Here is a 15,130-nt window from a genome sequence, read left to right on the forward strand (position 1 = left end):
CTGAACGGTTGTGGTGAAAATTCGTACTGGATAGAAACAAATGATGTTTAGCATATCACTGCAGTGACCGCTGACCTTTCTTTTAGAATTTATATTTCATCCTTCAGACTACATAAGTTTCGTTCTCGAGCCTCAACGACAATGATACGACCGAATCAAGGAACCCAGCTAACAAAGGAATGAACTAGACGCACCGTCAGAAAGTTCAGGAATACGACCCACGCCGGGGGGAGGCAAGTATTCGCTCAATGCGCTACATCCGGTTAGGTGACAGCGACTGAGGCTATACAACAATGGAAGCAGTGAAGGAAACCGCGAGGTCCAGTACCGAGCCATCCCATCTTGCGTGCGGCCTAAAAGATCGCGAATATGTTCTCGAAGGTGCCAGATATGGTTGCGTTTGTTGCGAATGGCACGGAGCAAGTCCATGAGAGAAGTGTCCTGAATAAAGAGAATAAAAAACATTGTGGTAATTTGCAGCAAGATCCAATCGAACGCACTCTGTATAAGGATAACGCGACAAGCTTCCTCCACCAAGGGCTTATGTCGGTTTGCGAAGAAGTCAGTCACCTTAAATTATCATTGAGGCTCATCATGTGACTGTAGAGGAATTAGTCATACGTGCTTCTAGCAAACAGGTACACATTACTGACCCGAGGAAGACCCACCGAATGATCACACATACAAAATTGAAGAATCTGGATGAGGCTCCAGTTGTGAGTATCCAAGTTGTTTACGGTCGGAAACCTAGCATAAAGTTAATCAAACAAAGCAATCACGCACGACCTATCAGGTTGTTATTCCGGCTATGCCTTTTCTATATTGAGACATTTCTGAGTTTTTCATTAGATGGTCGATATGAAATTAATGTTGAGTTGTCTCGATTAAAATTTCTTTTCTGTGAGCGAATAACGGATTGTCTCAACGTCTGTTCTGTTCATTTGAAGTTATTGCTATACTAATTTGTAATTGTTCTCATTGAAACAGGGGTTGGTTCCCGTCGCACAACGCTTTATAAAAACACACTGAACACTGAAACCACTTCAGCAACAGCGGTTGCTGTGAGTTGTGTCACACGATAAAGCAGGTGTGGTGTTGAGAAACCAAACAGAGTTTTTCCTTCGACAAGCACGCTCATTTACATAACAAGTTGATATTTCACGGAAGAATGGGATAAAACGCAGCTGAAGCTCTCATTATGATATACTGTATAAAGGCCACTACATACAAGGTTGCTGAAAACTCTTCGAAATCCCAGGACAGGTTTCGCCATTCTTGGGTACAAATGAGTATTTGTCGGAATTCGTGCAATTCGGATTCAGGTAGGATATAAAGAAGATGGAGACTCGGAAGAGTAAAACTGGTCATAAACTGTCGAACAGTTTTCAGCAACCTTGTAAGTAGTTTTCTCTGGGGATTTTCCCTCTTCCATGTCAGTACCTCTTCACGTTTTCTTCGCTTCATCTTCCTGGTAATTTTTTTAACCTGGCAATGTACATAGTGCTGTTCTCGAGTCCAAGGTTTGGATGTCAGGTCTAGCTTTTTACCTGGTAGCCGTTATCTAACTAATCGCAATGCCCTTTAAAACGTTACAATCGATCATTGTAAGTAGTTTCTCTGGGGATTTTCCCTCTTCCATGTCAGTACCTCTTCACGTTTTCTTCGCTTCATCTTCCTGGTAATTTTTTTAACCTGGCAATGTACATAGTGCTGTTCTCGAGTCCAAGGTTTGGATGTCAGGTCTAGCTTTTTACCTGGTAGCCGTTATCTAACTAATCGCAATGCCCTTTAAAACGTTACAATCGATCACCAGACTATTCACAATTCCGTCTCATTGCTCCATAAGCTTTCTCGGTCAGAACATTCTTAATCTGTCTCGAATGAAAAAAGACGCATTTGTTTTTTCCCTCGCATCTTTGTTTTTGGCGTATCCATCGTTTCTTTCTGCCTCATCAATTAACAAACAACTCAGAGCTGATTCGGTTAAAGCCTTATTTGAAGAAGGTCACTCACTGGTTACATTCTGACATTTCTATTACAAGATGGAGACTTAGGACGGTTTCTGCAGGTTTTCCTACATATCGCATCAATCCTGTCCCACATTTGGCTAACTACCTCGCTTAACACAATTACGATCGCTATCAAATAGTGAATGTTGCTGTCTGTTCGACTGCTAAATACACTTCTGTGGATGCGCATAACAAGTGGCCTGCAACGCTCTGACGTAGATCACTGTTTAAGATACGTCAATTTCACATCAAGTCATTTCTATTCGCTCATCACAAGACCACTTTCGGAATAGAGATAAAAAATTACCCGAAGTCGAGATCCTTGAAAGGGCAAACAGCAGTCAGAACAAGGCACTTTTCAGGATGAAATTAGATGGCCAAGCTATGTCTTGAATAGGTTCGATAAGAATATATCCTATGGAATACGACGATGACTCCACCCATAACCCTCTTAACTGCTACAGGAAGTTTGGTCTACCCTCGTCACCGTTCGTCTACCGAAAGATGTGGCGGTACTGGAGAGGCACAATAACGAGGATGCGCGTCAACACGACCCCGTATCAAAACTTCTGATGAATTTCACATACGCAGAATAACTAAAGGTCTCGCTACAATAGTTCGCAGGAGGCACTTTGAGTACAACAAACTGTTTCACTAGAGATAACCTCTTGCTTTATTACTTCGGTCTCAACACGTATTACCAGATGAGTAAATGTGGATGGACCACCTAATCACAAATAAATCCATCGATTCAACCAATCGGTGAACTATGAGAAGTAATGCGTACCTACTACAAAGTCACAGAAAGTTTCACAGCAGCAGTAATGTAACAATCAATATGGCTAACTTGGGGTGTTTTTCGTCTGACTACACGTGACGCATTTTAAGATACTATCTCGCCCTTCGACACCATCAACGCGCACTCGCATTCGTTTGAACGGTCCTTCTCACATCTTGTCGCGATCATTCTCACAAGTCCACACCATAGACAGCAAGTAGTACGCTGCCGAATTACAATCACAACGGGAGCTTCGTAGTGGTGGCAAATGAAACATAACAGAACCACCAATCAGCGCAAGTTACTGTTAATTTCACAACACACCTTTCGTCATGAAACCCCGTATTCAATCTTGCAATCTTTGTGACCTAATGAAGCCAATACGGGTGACGGATAAGGAACATGGAGGACGTGACGGTGTACAACGCTAGCTCACAGATGACAAAGGGTGGGGGTGCCATTAGATCGAGTGGCGATGCAACGAGGACGTCGTTTCATTCGGCGGAAAACGGCAATCTGTACTAAGAAATTTCAATGTAAGTAGAGGTATCAATGCGACGGAGAGCTTTGCTAAACGAAACTAAATTAGACAGCATACGAGATGAGTGAAAAATACTACCTAGGTGTCTGAACCAGAAACAGGAGCACGTGTACATCGAAAACGGTACGATCCCGTCCCCATCCTAATACATAGCAAAACGCAACCGTCAAGCAAAGTTTACGAAATAAGCATACCTGGTAGCCACGTGTAGTGAGTAAGTCATACACAACTTCTGACTCCAATCGGTAGAACCAGTGCTCGTTGAAAACCCAGGGAGATGAGTATTCAATGTCATCGAGAAGACTGATACGTTGCGGCAAAAAGTGGTCGACATCTGGCACTAACATGGCACACACCGGATTGGTATCCACGAGGTTATTTCCAGATCCATTTCCTCTGGCCTCTCGCAGTAAGTCTTCTCTTGTATCCAAAATATCAGAAAGCTCCTAGCATAAAACAGGAAGGTGTCATCGTGGGATGCGAATGGCTGTCCTCATTAGGAATACGTACATCATATATTCAAATATTTCGAGATTACTGCGTATTATCAGTCAACACTCAAGCACCAAACTGAAAGGGACTGTAAACCCTGAAAACCGAAAACACGTATAAATAAGATAGCCTAGTTGATTCACAGAAGTTATTTCACGTAGATATGTCGCAAGTTCAATGAAAAAACATTAGAAGGTTGATCGTCCTAGCAGTAGAACAGATCCAAACAGAACTAGCTCAGTTATCCTACAAACAGTTCGTTCGCCCTTCTACCTGCCACATTACCTGACAACTAGACAAAAAATTCCTACCGTTATACAACGGACCCTTTCAATTCGGAATACAGCAAGTAAAACTTGAGTGAGCTGGTCAGCTTGCATCGATTATCAAACGGGTTGGAAGTCACAACTGAAGCGGGGACAAATGTCAGAGATTCGTCTGATCCTGAAACAAGATAAATGGCTGAGTGATATCCCACCTCACTCTTTTCGACAAAAATAATTCTCCAAACAAGCGAAAAACACTAAGCTATTGCTGTATCGTTTAGCAAAGCCAGAAATATTAGCGCTGATTCGCCACTAAAGTGACCATGAACTGTGTGTCGGTCCAATCCAACTATTCAAACAAACCCTTATAATCCATGCGCGATCTAACAGAAATGTACACGAGCCAGTCGGTCGATCTGCAAGCAACTGCAGGTTCACGCAAAAAGATACATTCTTTGTGGTCTATATTTTCCTAGTTAGGGTGGTCTGCGATACTCCGAAATCGCGGCCCTGACCACAAACTAAAAGTTTCCAGCATCACTGGCAGTAGACAACAGCTTTATGAAAGATATGGTGTTGGGATTTCGCATAAGTAGCTCCTTAGCTTGTTACTGCACGCCGTATTTTGTCAAAAGATACTAGCTTGAGACAGCCTTCAACGGAGACTACCACAACTGTATTTACGGGACAATCAGGTAATAATCCATGGGGCACGCTAGAATCGCCATGATGGGGGAGAAGTGAAGCGCTGAAAAAACTCGAGTCTGACTGCCCAGTACTCTGGACAATCAGAATGCGCGTTGTCGTTCAAAATCCATAAATCCACCTAAATGACACGGCATCCGTTTATTCGGGGCGAACAGCCTCCGCATCAAGCATTTGATCAACAAGCTCTGGCGCGAAACCTGTTCATGTGTCCACACACCAAACTTACATAAAGCGTCAACTTTGACACCACTGCTGTTGATGGGGAACAAAAATATCGCTTTAGTGCAGTGCAATAAAAGAGCACCTTATTCGTCATTTGAGGGATTCAGTTTTCGGAAGGTCCCATAGCACATCAGAGGAGTGCGCTTTAGTAAAGGATCTGATGAATCACTTACAGAAATGAAGTGCATGATCTTCGCCGAGGACCAAAACAACGGATGAGCGACAACCTCTCCGGCGGTAGGTCTTCTTTCAGGATCATGCGATAACATCATTTGAATCAGATGTCGACTGAGAAAACCTGAAGCATTTCGGAGAACAGAATATTGCCGCTAAGGCAGATGAATAAGTGACTTCTGCTATTTCAACGAAAACTGATGAACATCGAAACGCATGTGCGTAATCAGAATGGCTACGGTGAATCCTTAGCATCAAAATATTTGACAAACCCCGGGTAACCAATACACCCGATCGAAGCTAAACACGGTAGTTGAATCCTATATGTCACCCCACCAGCGCCGGGTCAACCAAATCATCTACTTTTTTTGGACGTAGTCGCGGGTAGTGTGATTTGATCAAAATAACGTCAATGGTCGATGAAATATTGCGATTTGTGTTGCACAACTTGGTGGCCCGTGCCTAACGGACGTTAAGTTATTGCCGGCATAGATCGGGTAAGCTATAAAACCAACCGATGTGTCAGTTCAACACTGTTTCTATTCTGCATTGACGGATACGCTGATGTCACGCCTACACCACGGGTGATGATGGAAATTATCCCAGAATACCTGAAACCTGCCAAGACCCTCATAACCCACTAAACGCCAGTCAGACAGCCTTGGCTCAAGGTCATGCAGTGCCTTCTGAAGATATAGCGCGAGGCCGTTGTACTTTTGCACCCACTCGCTTGTTCGCAATAAAGCTGTTGTTTCTTGTCGGCAAGTCTTTTTTCCGGCACTGGGCACCGTAGCGGGGACAGTAGTCAGATATAACAAGGTATTACAGGCTGGTCGTGAATCTTCGACAATCGTGTCTATTACGGGGATGAAGAGAAAACACGAAAGAGAACAGCCTTGGCTGACGACACTGACTTAGTAACGAAATCTGAAAGCCATCACCAGTAAACTCAGCCGCGCTGGTGATTGCCGTTGCCCTGGGTGGGGACCCCAAGACGGGATACATCGATGGTTTGAGACCACTCGCTTGCAATAAAGCTGTTGTTTCTTGTCGGCAAGTCTTTTTTCCGGCACTGGGCACCGTAGCGGGGACAGTAGTCAGATATAACAAGGTATTACAGGCTGGTCGTGAATCTTCGACAATCGTGTCTATTACGGGGATGAAGAGAAAACACGAAAGAGAACAGCCTTGGCTGACGACACTGACTTAGTAACGAAATCTGAAAGCCATCACCAGTAAACTCAGCCGCGCTGGTGATTGCCGTTGCCCTGGGTGGGGACCCCAAGACGGGATACATCGATGGTTTGAGACGTTGTCAGACATGGCCAAGTCGCGCACTCAGTGGCGTTCGTGCATCCGAAGTTTTGCCTTCAATGAATAGCTCCCCTGCCAATCTCACCAATGAAAAGTCCATAAACAATTCCGTATTTATGAGTCAATTAATACCAGCTAACACCTCCGATGCGCAGCTATCTAACTCACCTCCTCACATCAACGGTGAACGAAACTGTGGCAGGTGTAACCACTCGGCTGCTACTGAGGTGGTGACTTCACTGCATACAGGCCATACATTTTACGTTCGCAAACATCTCCATCAGCTCTTACGAGACGGATAAAAGGACACAATGATACAAACCTCTCCGGGCCAATATGGCCAGAACCATGCTTAGAGTCAAGATGAAACAACCAAAATGAAAGAAACTGAGGGTCGCATGGACTCCCCGATGCAGAATGAAAGCTTGACGCTGCCAGCCTGATCTCAAGCAGAACTTCCAAGGATTAATATTTGCAACAACACGACAGAAAAAAGAATGTTATAGAGGAAATGTTATCGTGGAGCACGTACCTTACAGGAGTTAGTCAGGGACATCAAAGGAGATCCAGAAGCATGGTCCTACGAACGGAGTCCACGCGACGTTTGAATGTCTAAGCATGCACTTCTGGCAGCTTGCTTTAGCTACTGACCATTCTATACGCAAGAAAGCTGCTGTGTTTAGTTGCATCATCTCTACCTTTTTTCAGCCTCATTCCAATGCATTTATTTTCCAGTATGGCTAACACCTCAACCTTTTCCTCCACAAGGAGAACAGACCCAGTTCTTTGAATCTCTCCTTGTACGGAAGGTCACGGTGACTGTCCTAACAATTAGATGTCATTTTTCAGGTTCGGAATCCATGCTCAACAAGGGCCTGGTTAAGGTACACGAGAACCTGGGACATTCGTGGGGTAATTGAACGTCTCAGCTCAGTGTGCAGTTAGACGTCTTAGAAACCTGCTAACACAGTGAAGCGCAAGAAGACAGCTGTGAGTTGAATCCATAGGTCTCCGACATCGGATGCCTTTAAGATAGATATGCGGTTATTAAGCTCATCCACGAAGCGCTATGGAGCCCCTCCTCCGGTCCTAATAACGTCATGGTCGTCTCATTCAGCGGGAGGCCACCAAACAACAGCCTAAGCATACAGTTCATTGAGAATGTGCTGGGTAGCTCTGTGTTATGATCTGTCTACTAGTTTCAAACCGTCCGCAAATAAAGCAAGGAGTTTCCTGTTTCTTAATTTTACATCACTACGTGGGTTAGGAATAGTGAATGCTCTGAAACTGACCCCCACGGTTGTCCGTTAATGTCTATCCCTAGCCTGGGACCGTATCCCACTAGCGTAAACAAGCCTTCCAGCTAGAAAATGTTCCAAGCACACCTGTAGCTGGTGTGATAGTTTAAAGCCCAACACCTTGGAATCAGGGTGGCACACTTCAGTCCCCTCTCCCGTGTCCCGTCTCCCAGTTTTTCGTTAGGAGAGTAGAGGAGATTGAAAATACATGGTGTCCGGTCGTGATTAAATTTAGGGTTGTCAAGTGATTCACTAACCCGTCACCGCTTATATTTGGTTCCGATGATGTGAAACTGACAGCTTATCGACGAATGTATCCATTGAGACAGTATACGACACTCACAAACACCAAAAGCACGCTTCGCTATAGAAGCAAACAGGGGAAATGCTTTGTCAGTGCAACTGAGTAAATCAGAGGGTGACGCAAGAAAAAACTGGTATGTAACATGGATGGCCTTCCATTCAGGTGGGTGAGGTTATTACACAAAATACAGACGAATCTAGATTCCTTTTAGCCAACTGCATATTGAGTGAGGTGGGATGGATCACAGGTTGTGACTGATGGGACATTCGCTAGTAGTAACAAGTTGAGAGCAGGTCTACTAAAAGGGAGAAAAGACAAGGGAAAAAATCCGACAATGACACTTTGAAATGTCATAAAGACGGTTTACCTGTTGAGATATTTGAACAGTCTTCCGTGAGACGATCCAGAGTTGGCGGACGATTTTCCGCAATAGCTAACTGTCTAGCATGATGACGATTCAAACGAGCTGCAGTTTGGTACGACAATCCATCGCACCCCTCGGGACCATTAGGAGACAATGAGGTCGTCAAAGACTGCGCCAAATTACCACTAGAACTGGTAGAATTATTTCCTTTGGAGCCGGTAGAAGGTCGTTCCGCAAGAGTTCCACCAGAGTTGTCGAATGCGTGGCCTCCGTAGGTTAATATGTGGTAAGCTAACAGTCCACAAGAGAAAATATCCACCGCATAGGTCTACAAGAAGTCAGTAGAGATTTATATTAAACCGTGGCCAGCTGGAGAGCGATTCTGTGAATCAAAGAACAAGTACTCACCAGGAGGCCAGAGTCTGGGTCACATAATTCTGGTGCCATCCAACCAAGCGTACCATAGGCTACACCGACACTTGTTTGATCTGAAGTTGCCAGATCGTCTAATATGCGGTGACGTACGTGACCGTTGGCATACGTGACAGTACTTCCATGCCTCACCAGGGTTTGTTCTCCGATCAGTAAATTTAATCCAAACGAATTAGTCAGTTCATGACGATTGATATTCAACGGTCGAGAAAGCCCAAAGTCACCAACAACAACGCAGACATCGTTACCACAGGTAGTGATCAATATGTTGCTTGGTTTCAGATCGCGGTGTACTGGGAATAAAATGAAACGTTCGTGACTGACTGCTAGAAAAAGTGTAGACTTCTTAAAAGCGTCCATTCCATGTGAATCAGCATAATAGTTCTGTGGTAGGAGGGATATCGGCCTCAGAAGTTGAGTGGGTAGGTAACAACTACCAAACTAGAGCGAAGGAATTGTTGCTCATTACGTTGCTCGTCTCGCCACACCACGTAGGTCTACTTGAGAGGAGAAAAGCCTTTATTAATAAAGCGAATTGCCCAGCTTTTAGATTAATTTGCAAAGCCCTAGTATACAGTCTAACCACCTTGGAGTGAAACGGTCCCCTTTTTGGTTAATTCGTGAATCTTAGATTCCCGAGTGATCTTTAAGTAAAAACGGATAGAAACATTGGGTTAGTTTTCAGTTTACGATACTGCTCAATCAGTATTATAAGTGAATGCCTGCGGTCACAGTTTGTCCCGAGAAAACCGCGAGGTGCCACTAGGGCTGTGTCAACGCCTATTTTCTCATGTTGCTAAGATTTCTCAAAACTATGTAGAATACATTGTGCTTCAGTTGGGGCGAACGAACCCCACATCCAAAAGGTTTAAGTAACCACTCATACTAACATCTGCATGATAATAGAATGAATTTTTTCCAATATTGCACATATGGCCTTTTATCAGAGTCAGAGGATGGTAGCCGCGGATTATACATGTCACAACCGATCAAAACAGCATTTGGCGTGGACTGGGGCTCAAAACGGCCACAAAGTTTTTCTAGTAGATAAGTGTTCGATTTAAAGTCAGTAGACCAGCTGAAGAGGACGGAACAGTTGATCACTCTACGTCTTCATAATCTGTTCACATGACGCAAAGCCGAGATGTGTTGGGAGCCATGACAAAGGGAACGATGTACTTTCGCGCTATCGAACGGTTACTTACCGATCCCATTTTGATGCAGCGACGCCACACCAAGGATAATTTGATGGACGACTTGTGTGGGAACCAGTCCCCATTTAGCAAAGCCATCACCTGACTCATCTCGTAACAGGTCAGTAAGACTGGCCGCGCAACGTTGCATAACCAAATAGTGAAAGTTAGCCGTGCTTCCCTGAAGCAAAAAACAGAAGTGTGTCAGAGAGGAAAAGTGAATCGAGAGATGGGTGAAGCAATATACTTGGTGACTTGATAACCCAGAACCAGACAGCATTACGAAAATAATGAGCACATCTTCTGAGAATCCGGTACAGGGTGTGTACAAGAGTTTTTGATTTAGCCGAATACACTCGTAACACGAAAGTCATCAGGAAGACAGAGTAGGGTCGAAGGTCGTTTGCTGTCGACAATGTTGCAGGGAGTAATTCCTCTATATGAGAAGACCCCGCATCTCCATACAAGCAATTTCTCAGGTAGCTTTTTCCCAAATAAAACAAATCCCGGTAAGGCAGTATTGTAGATACTATCCAACCATGAACGGAAACCGAAGAACAAAAAACAGCTTGTGGTTAAAGGTTACTTGTCAAGACGCAATCGACTGAATTAATCAATTGAACGACGCAGTGATTCCTCGTGACCAGGAATTGGAATCCTATACAGCTGTCTCAGAGGACTGCGATCAAAACTACGGAGTTCATCTTTGACTTGGGTGATTGCGTATGCCCTTAGACCGTCAATCGTTGAGATACAAGTTGAATTTACGTGCGATGATGTAGGTGGCTGCACGGCTGTGTGTACTACGTGACTTATCCACCGAGAGCTTTACTGCAGCTTGTTGCATCAGACAGCCTGTACTTTTAACTTAAGCTTTTTAGTGCTTGTTGAAGGTAGATCCAGCGGATCATTGCACAGTTCCTTATCGGGCGGTTAAAATGCCTCTTTCCATACAACTGCAAGATGAGTTTACATGAAGCGAACAAAAATTTGGCAATCCACCTTTACAGACATGAAAGTCACAGTAGACAACGGCGCCATGTGTGCTCAGGAAATTAGATAGCTTCACTACCCCTTTAGCTACGCTGAGTCGATAGACGTTGGTTTCATAACTAAATAGCTTTGATCTCGGAGGTTGAGTTTTTATATTCCTCCATTTTTTCTCCTCGTTTCATGAAACTTGAGCGGATTTCAACTTACTGTCAGCGTTCAAAGCCTTAGATCAGTTATGCTAACCAGAACTTCCGGATATCCGAGTTCATACAGTTGAACAGAAGATAAAGAACGCCTCACACCAAAGAAGCATGTAGGTGAAAGTTGACAGCAAGTGCGCAATATGATCTGAAGCAGTATAAGGTCAAATATTTTAATTTAGCGGAGGGTTACTGCAACCTGGCCGAGCCAAATGTTCACCTGTAAATTGCGGTCATCAACCCAACCTAGGTTGTTATGCAACCTGTGTACCCTTTTCAACAGCATATGTGTACAGTTGACTATGCATCCAAAACGCATCCAGATTTTGAAGACACATGTGCTGATTCCGATTTAACATGTCACACGATTCCAGAATGGAAATGTCCACTCTGCCTAATGCAATCACGCCTCAAGGAAAAATCAATTTGTCTGCTGGGAAAAAATTGCTTCTTTGAGAAGAGGAAACCAATGAGAGGACTTTCGCACGTCTCAGGTAATGGAATTTAGTCTGTTTTGTTCAGCTTTCATGAGGAATGGGATGCAAGTGTCCCCGTCTGTGACATGAATGTACCAGGTGTTCAGCAATCTGATTGACAGCTACCTGCACAGTGTGGTGAACCTGTAAAATGCTCACCAACTCCAATTACCTAGGCCACTGAGAACATCTAGGCAAACTCGAATAAGAACAGCCGGTTGGTTTGATATGTATGGTACTATAAGTAACTTGCTAATTGTTGAGTCTTCGTGCGTTGTTTCGTCGTAAACTTCAACCTTATCACATGCAAGCGATACTGTAACTATGGAATTTCCCGAAGAATGGAGATGTGCTTGTGTACCTGTGCCCGGCCAACACAATACTGATGAGACTGGATGGTGTATCAGCCGCGCCTAGGATGTAAACAATTTAAAACGATAGCCCACAGAAAAACTTGGGTCAACGACAAGTCGTTTCAACTGAGACGTTCAATTTCGAAGGTAAAACAGTCAGTTTCAGAACCAGAAGGCTTTTTCTCTTCGGTTCTCGGGTGGCATGGTAGCGATGGGGAGAAAATGCGCACGTCATAAACTGTCTTCCTGAATGGAAGTACTATTGCCAAAGTGAATATCTACTTGAAAGGCATTCACACGCAATATGACGGATGGCGGTTGGTGATAAGTCAGAAAAGCTAGAGTCGTAAATGAAGTTTGGTACACGTAATATGTACATTAAACCATCGACTACCGAGTAGAACTTTCTGTGCTCTGTGTTCCGAACCGATAGATGGACTACTCTGCATGCCAAAATGAACTGGTCATCTCCAAAATATGTGCTGTAGGATTCTCCTGCCTAACTGACTCAGATTCACGTGTTTCTTCTTACAAGCGGTTAGAACATGGCACGTAAACTATCCCAGTTTCCAACATGATGCCAAAATGAAATTTTTTCGTCGTTGTACTCTGGCTTAATCCTGCTGACGGTGTTTAACTCTAAAGTGATGTGCAGGTGTGTTCTTAATCGTTCTCAGTGGGGAAACTTCTTTATCATTCAGATTTCAACCTTTTACTATGGTTTTGTACGGAGGCTAAGCGTTGGCTGGAACGAGAAAATGAATTCCAAAACAGACGCAATTTTTTACATTTTAAGGCAACTTAAGAGTACGCATCAACAGGAAGGCATTCAATGAAGAGCTACGGCAAGACCCATGACTCCAACTGGATACATATCTCGTTCGAATATGCAATGCAATTCTGTGTGCTTACAACTAATTAAGCGGCCTTTGTTTTATGCCAAACAGTGTGGCCGTGGCACCCAACGATAACTAACAGTGCATCGGTTTGGCATATTGCTACAAGGTGACCTTAAACAGAAGAGTGTCAACGGGCAGTACAACATCCAAGTGTACCGCAACAACGAGGGATTCATCGATCCTACTTTGAACAGGCATCTTATCTGGTATCATGCGACAAGCCCTCTTCAAAGTAGAGAACAAACAAAAGACAAATATCAACTGAAATCATCATGCAATTGCGTAGCACGCCTTCACACGCATTAACGCGCTCAGGAATTACCTAAGTTCAGTATAGCAAATGCACATGGAGGATCAATAGGTCGAGAAACCATTAAGTGTATGTTTTGCAGCTGCCACAAATCGGGGACTCAAATGAAAAAAAGAACAGTGTTCGGTACCGGCAGAATCATCGACGGTATGGACCCTGCACACCGTTTCATTGTCACCGAGCTCGCAAACAAACTTCAGAAGAAACTATTGATTTCCAAAGACATGGATGTTTGGCCACACAGGATTTAATGTCGATTCATCGGAACTGATCTACTGATCGCTTAACAAGGCAGCCAAAATGATCGAAATTCGTTGACAAGATTGCGATTTTCCAAAGTCGCTTGCTTTACCTGAAAAATAATATCCCAGTAAAGACCTCTCATCATGAGTGTCTTCATGAGTCAATAAAATGGTAGACCCGTAAACAGCTCCGTGGTCGAATCCAGAAGTTCGACCCAACCACTGTTGATGCAAGACGTCAGTTTTGAAATCATTTCAAATCAGGGTGTCCTCAACTCTTTCCGTCGATACTAGCGTGGTTGTCAAGATGGTTTAGGAGGCTGAGAGTTTCATCCTGTCATGATACTATCCCAGTCATTTCTGACAATTCCAGTGGTATGCGGAAGGGTTAAGTGATATCGCGTGACGTGATGCCAAAACAGAACCGTTATATCATGCGGTGACCCTAGTTAGGATGCTTATATAGGTAGAGTCGGTCACTGCAATTAGAACGGAATAATCCATATGTAGCTGGTATGATGGAACTGGTCGCGATGTCATACAGTACTGTTGGACGACAACAAATGAGATGCGCCACTGGTGATGTAATTTACTGAGCACTACACGGTTAAAAAAACAGGACAGATGACGCCGTCTTAAGCTCTATATAGGGTGTATACAACGAACTACGAGTCTCAATAACTGGGCATTCAACAGCATCAAGGTACCACTCCGAACGACTACCTTACATCCGAGACATAGTTTACCGCTGAAAAGCGACCGCTGGTCTGGCTAAGAATAAGAAGGAAAAGTGAAAAAGATAGAGAACACCCGACGCTCACCGTCCAAAAACATCGGACCAAATTCGGGTGATGATGATGTAGTAGAATTGCATGCTCACGTCGCCAGTGTTTCTCCAAATGCGGTTGACGAACAATTCTTTTCACGGCTGTCTCGTGTTTACCGAAAGTACCACTTAAGAAATAGCACAAAGATAAAAAATGACATGAGGATGAAGAACATTCACATATACGATCGAAAATATCACAGGCCTCACATTCACCTTCAGGTTGATAGAAATATCTCCTCTGGAGAGACTAAGTATGACAAAAGACAAGTTCTGGTCGTTGCTCTGTAACTGATGAGATTAACTGGTCCAGAAAAAACAGACTTTTCGGAAATAGAGTGAATCTCTAACAGAATCAGTGGCCTCTGTTCTGCAGTGATGTCCTAAAGTTGTATGGTGATTGCACAACCTATGGCACTGGATACCTTCGACGACCAGCATGGTGTTTTCAAGGGTGAGAAAAGAACCAACCACAGGTTGAACACATGCCAGTAAGTAGTGGGGACGCACTAAAGGAACGGACATGACGACTGGAGGAATTCCGGCCAAGGCAAAACGGGTTTAGGAGAAGAGTGGTGAAAACCTCGACGTTTCAGCTACGTGCGGTAACGCTTATTATGTGTGCATAGTCAACATCGAGACCAACATAGATAATCTCTAGTTTCGGCGTGTTTTGACTAACACTCCACCCACTCCGCGCAGCAACATCAAAGCCACCACCGGTTCACATTAGCTG

The 15,130-nt window shown here is 44.0% G+C and overlaps 2 protein-coding genes across 2 annotated transcripts in view; one reads left to right on the forward strand and one right to left on the reverse strand.

The window, feature by feature from the left end:
* Window positions 1-145, forward strand: part of T265_03809 (hypothetical protein) — a gene marked incomplete at both ends in the record, with an annotated part of 37,970 nt that extends 37,825 nt beyond the window's left edge. The window contains one exon of the mRNA XM_009168380.1: window positions 108-145. Coding sequence (XP_009166644.1) covers window positions 108-145 — 38 coding nt within the window. The remainder of the gene's footprint in view (window positions 1-107) is intronic.
* The window catches only part of T265_13337 (hypothetical protein), a gene marked incomplete at both ends in the record, with an annotated part of 39,631 nt that overhangs the window by 6,784 nt on the left and 17,717 nt on the right, over window positions 1-15,130 (reverse strand). Inside the window, 7 exons of the mRNA XM_009168411.1 lie at window positions 195-441; window positions 3,523-3,774; window positions 5,190-5,314; window positions 8,474-8,798; window positions 8,879-9,195; window positions 10,108-10,276; window positions 14,390-14,522. Of these exons, the coding sequence (XP_009166675.1) occupies window positions 195-441; window positions 3,523-3,774; window positions 5,190-5,314; window positions 8,474-8,798; window positions 8,879-9,195; window positions 10,108-10,276; window positions 14,390-14,522 (1,568 nt within the window). The remainder of the gene's footprint in view (window positions 1-194; window positions 442-3,522; window positions 3,775-5,189; window positions 5,315-8,473; window positions 8,799-8,878; window positions 9,196-10,107; window positions 10,277-14,389; window positions 14,523-15,130) is intronic.

Source organism: Opisthorchis viverrini, assembly GCF_000715545.1.
Source record: "Opisthorchis viverrini unplaced genomic scaffold opera_v5_56, whole genome shotgun sequence".
In the NCBI taxonomy this organism is placed as follows: Eukaryota; Metazoa; Platyhelminthes; class Trematoda; order Opisthorchiida; family Opisthorchiidae; genus Opisthorchis; species Opisthorchis viverrini.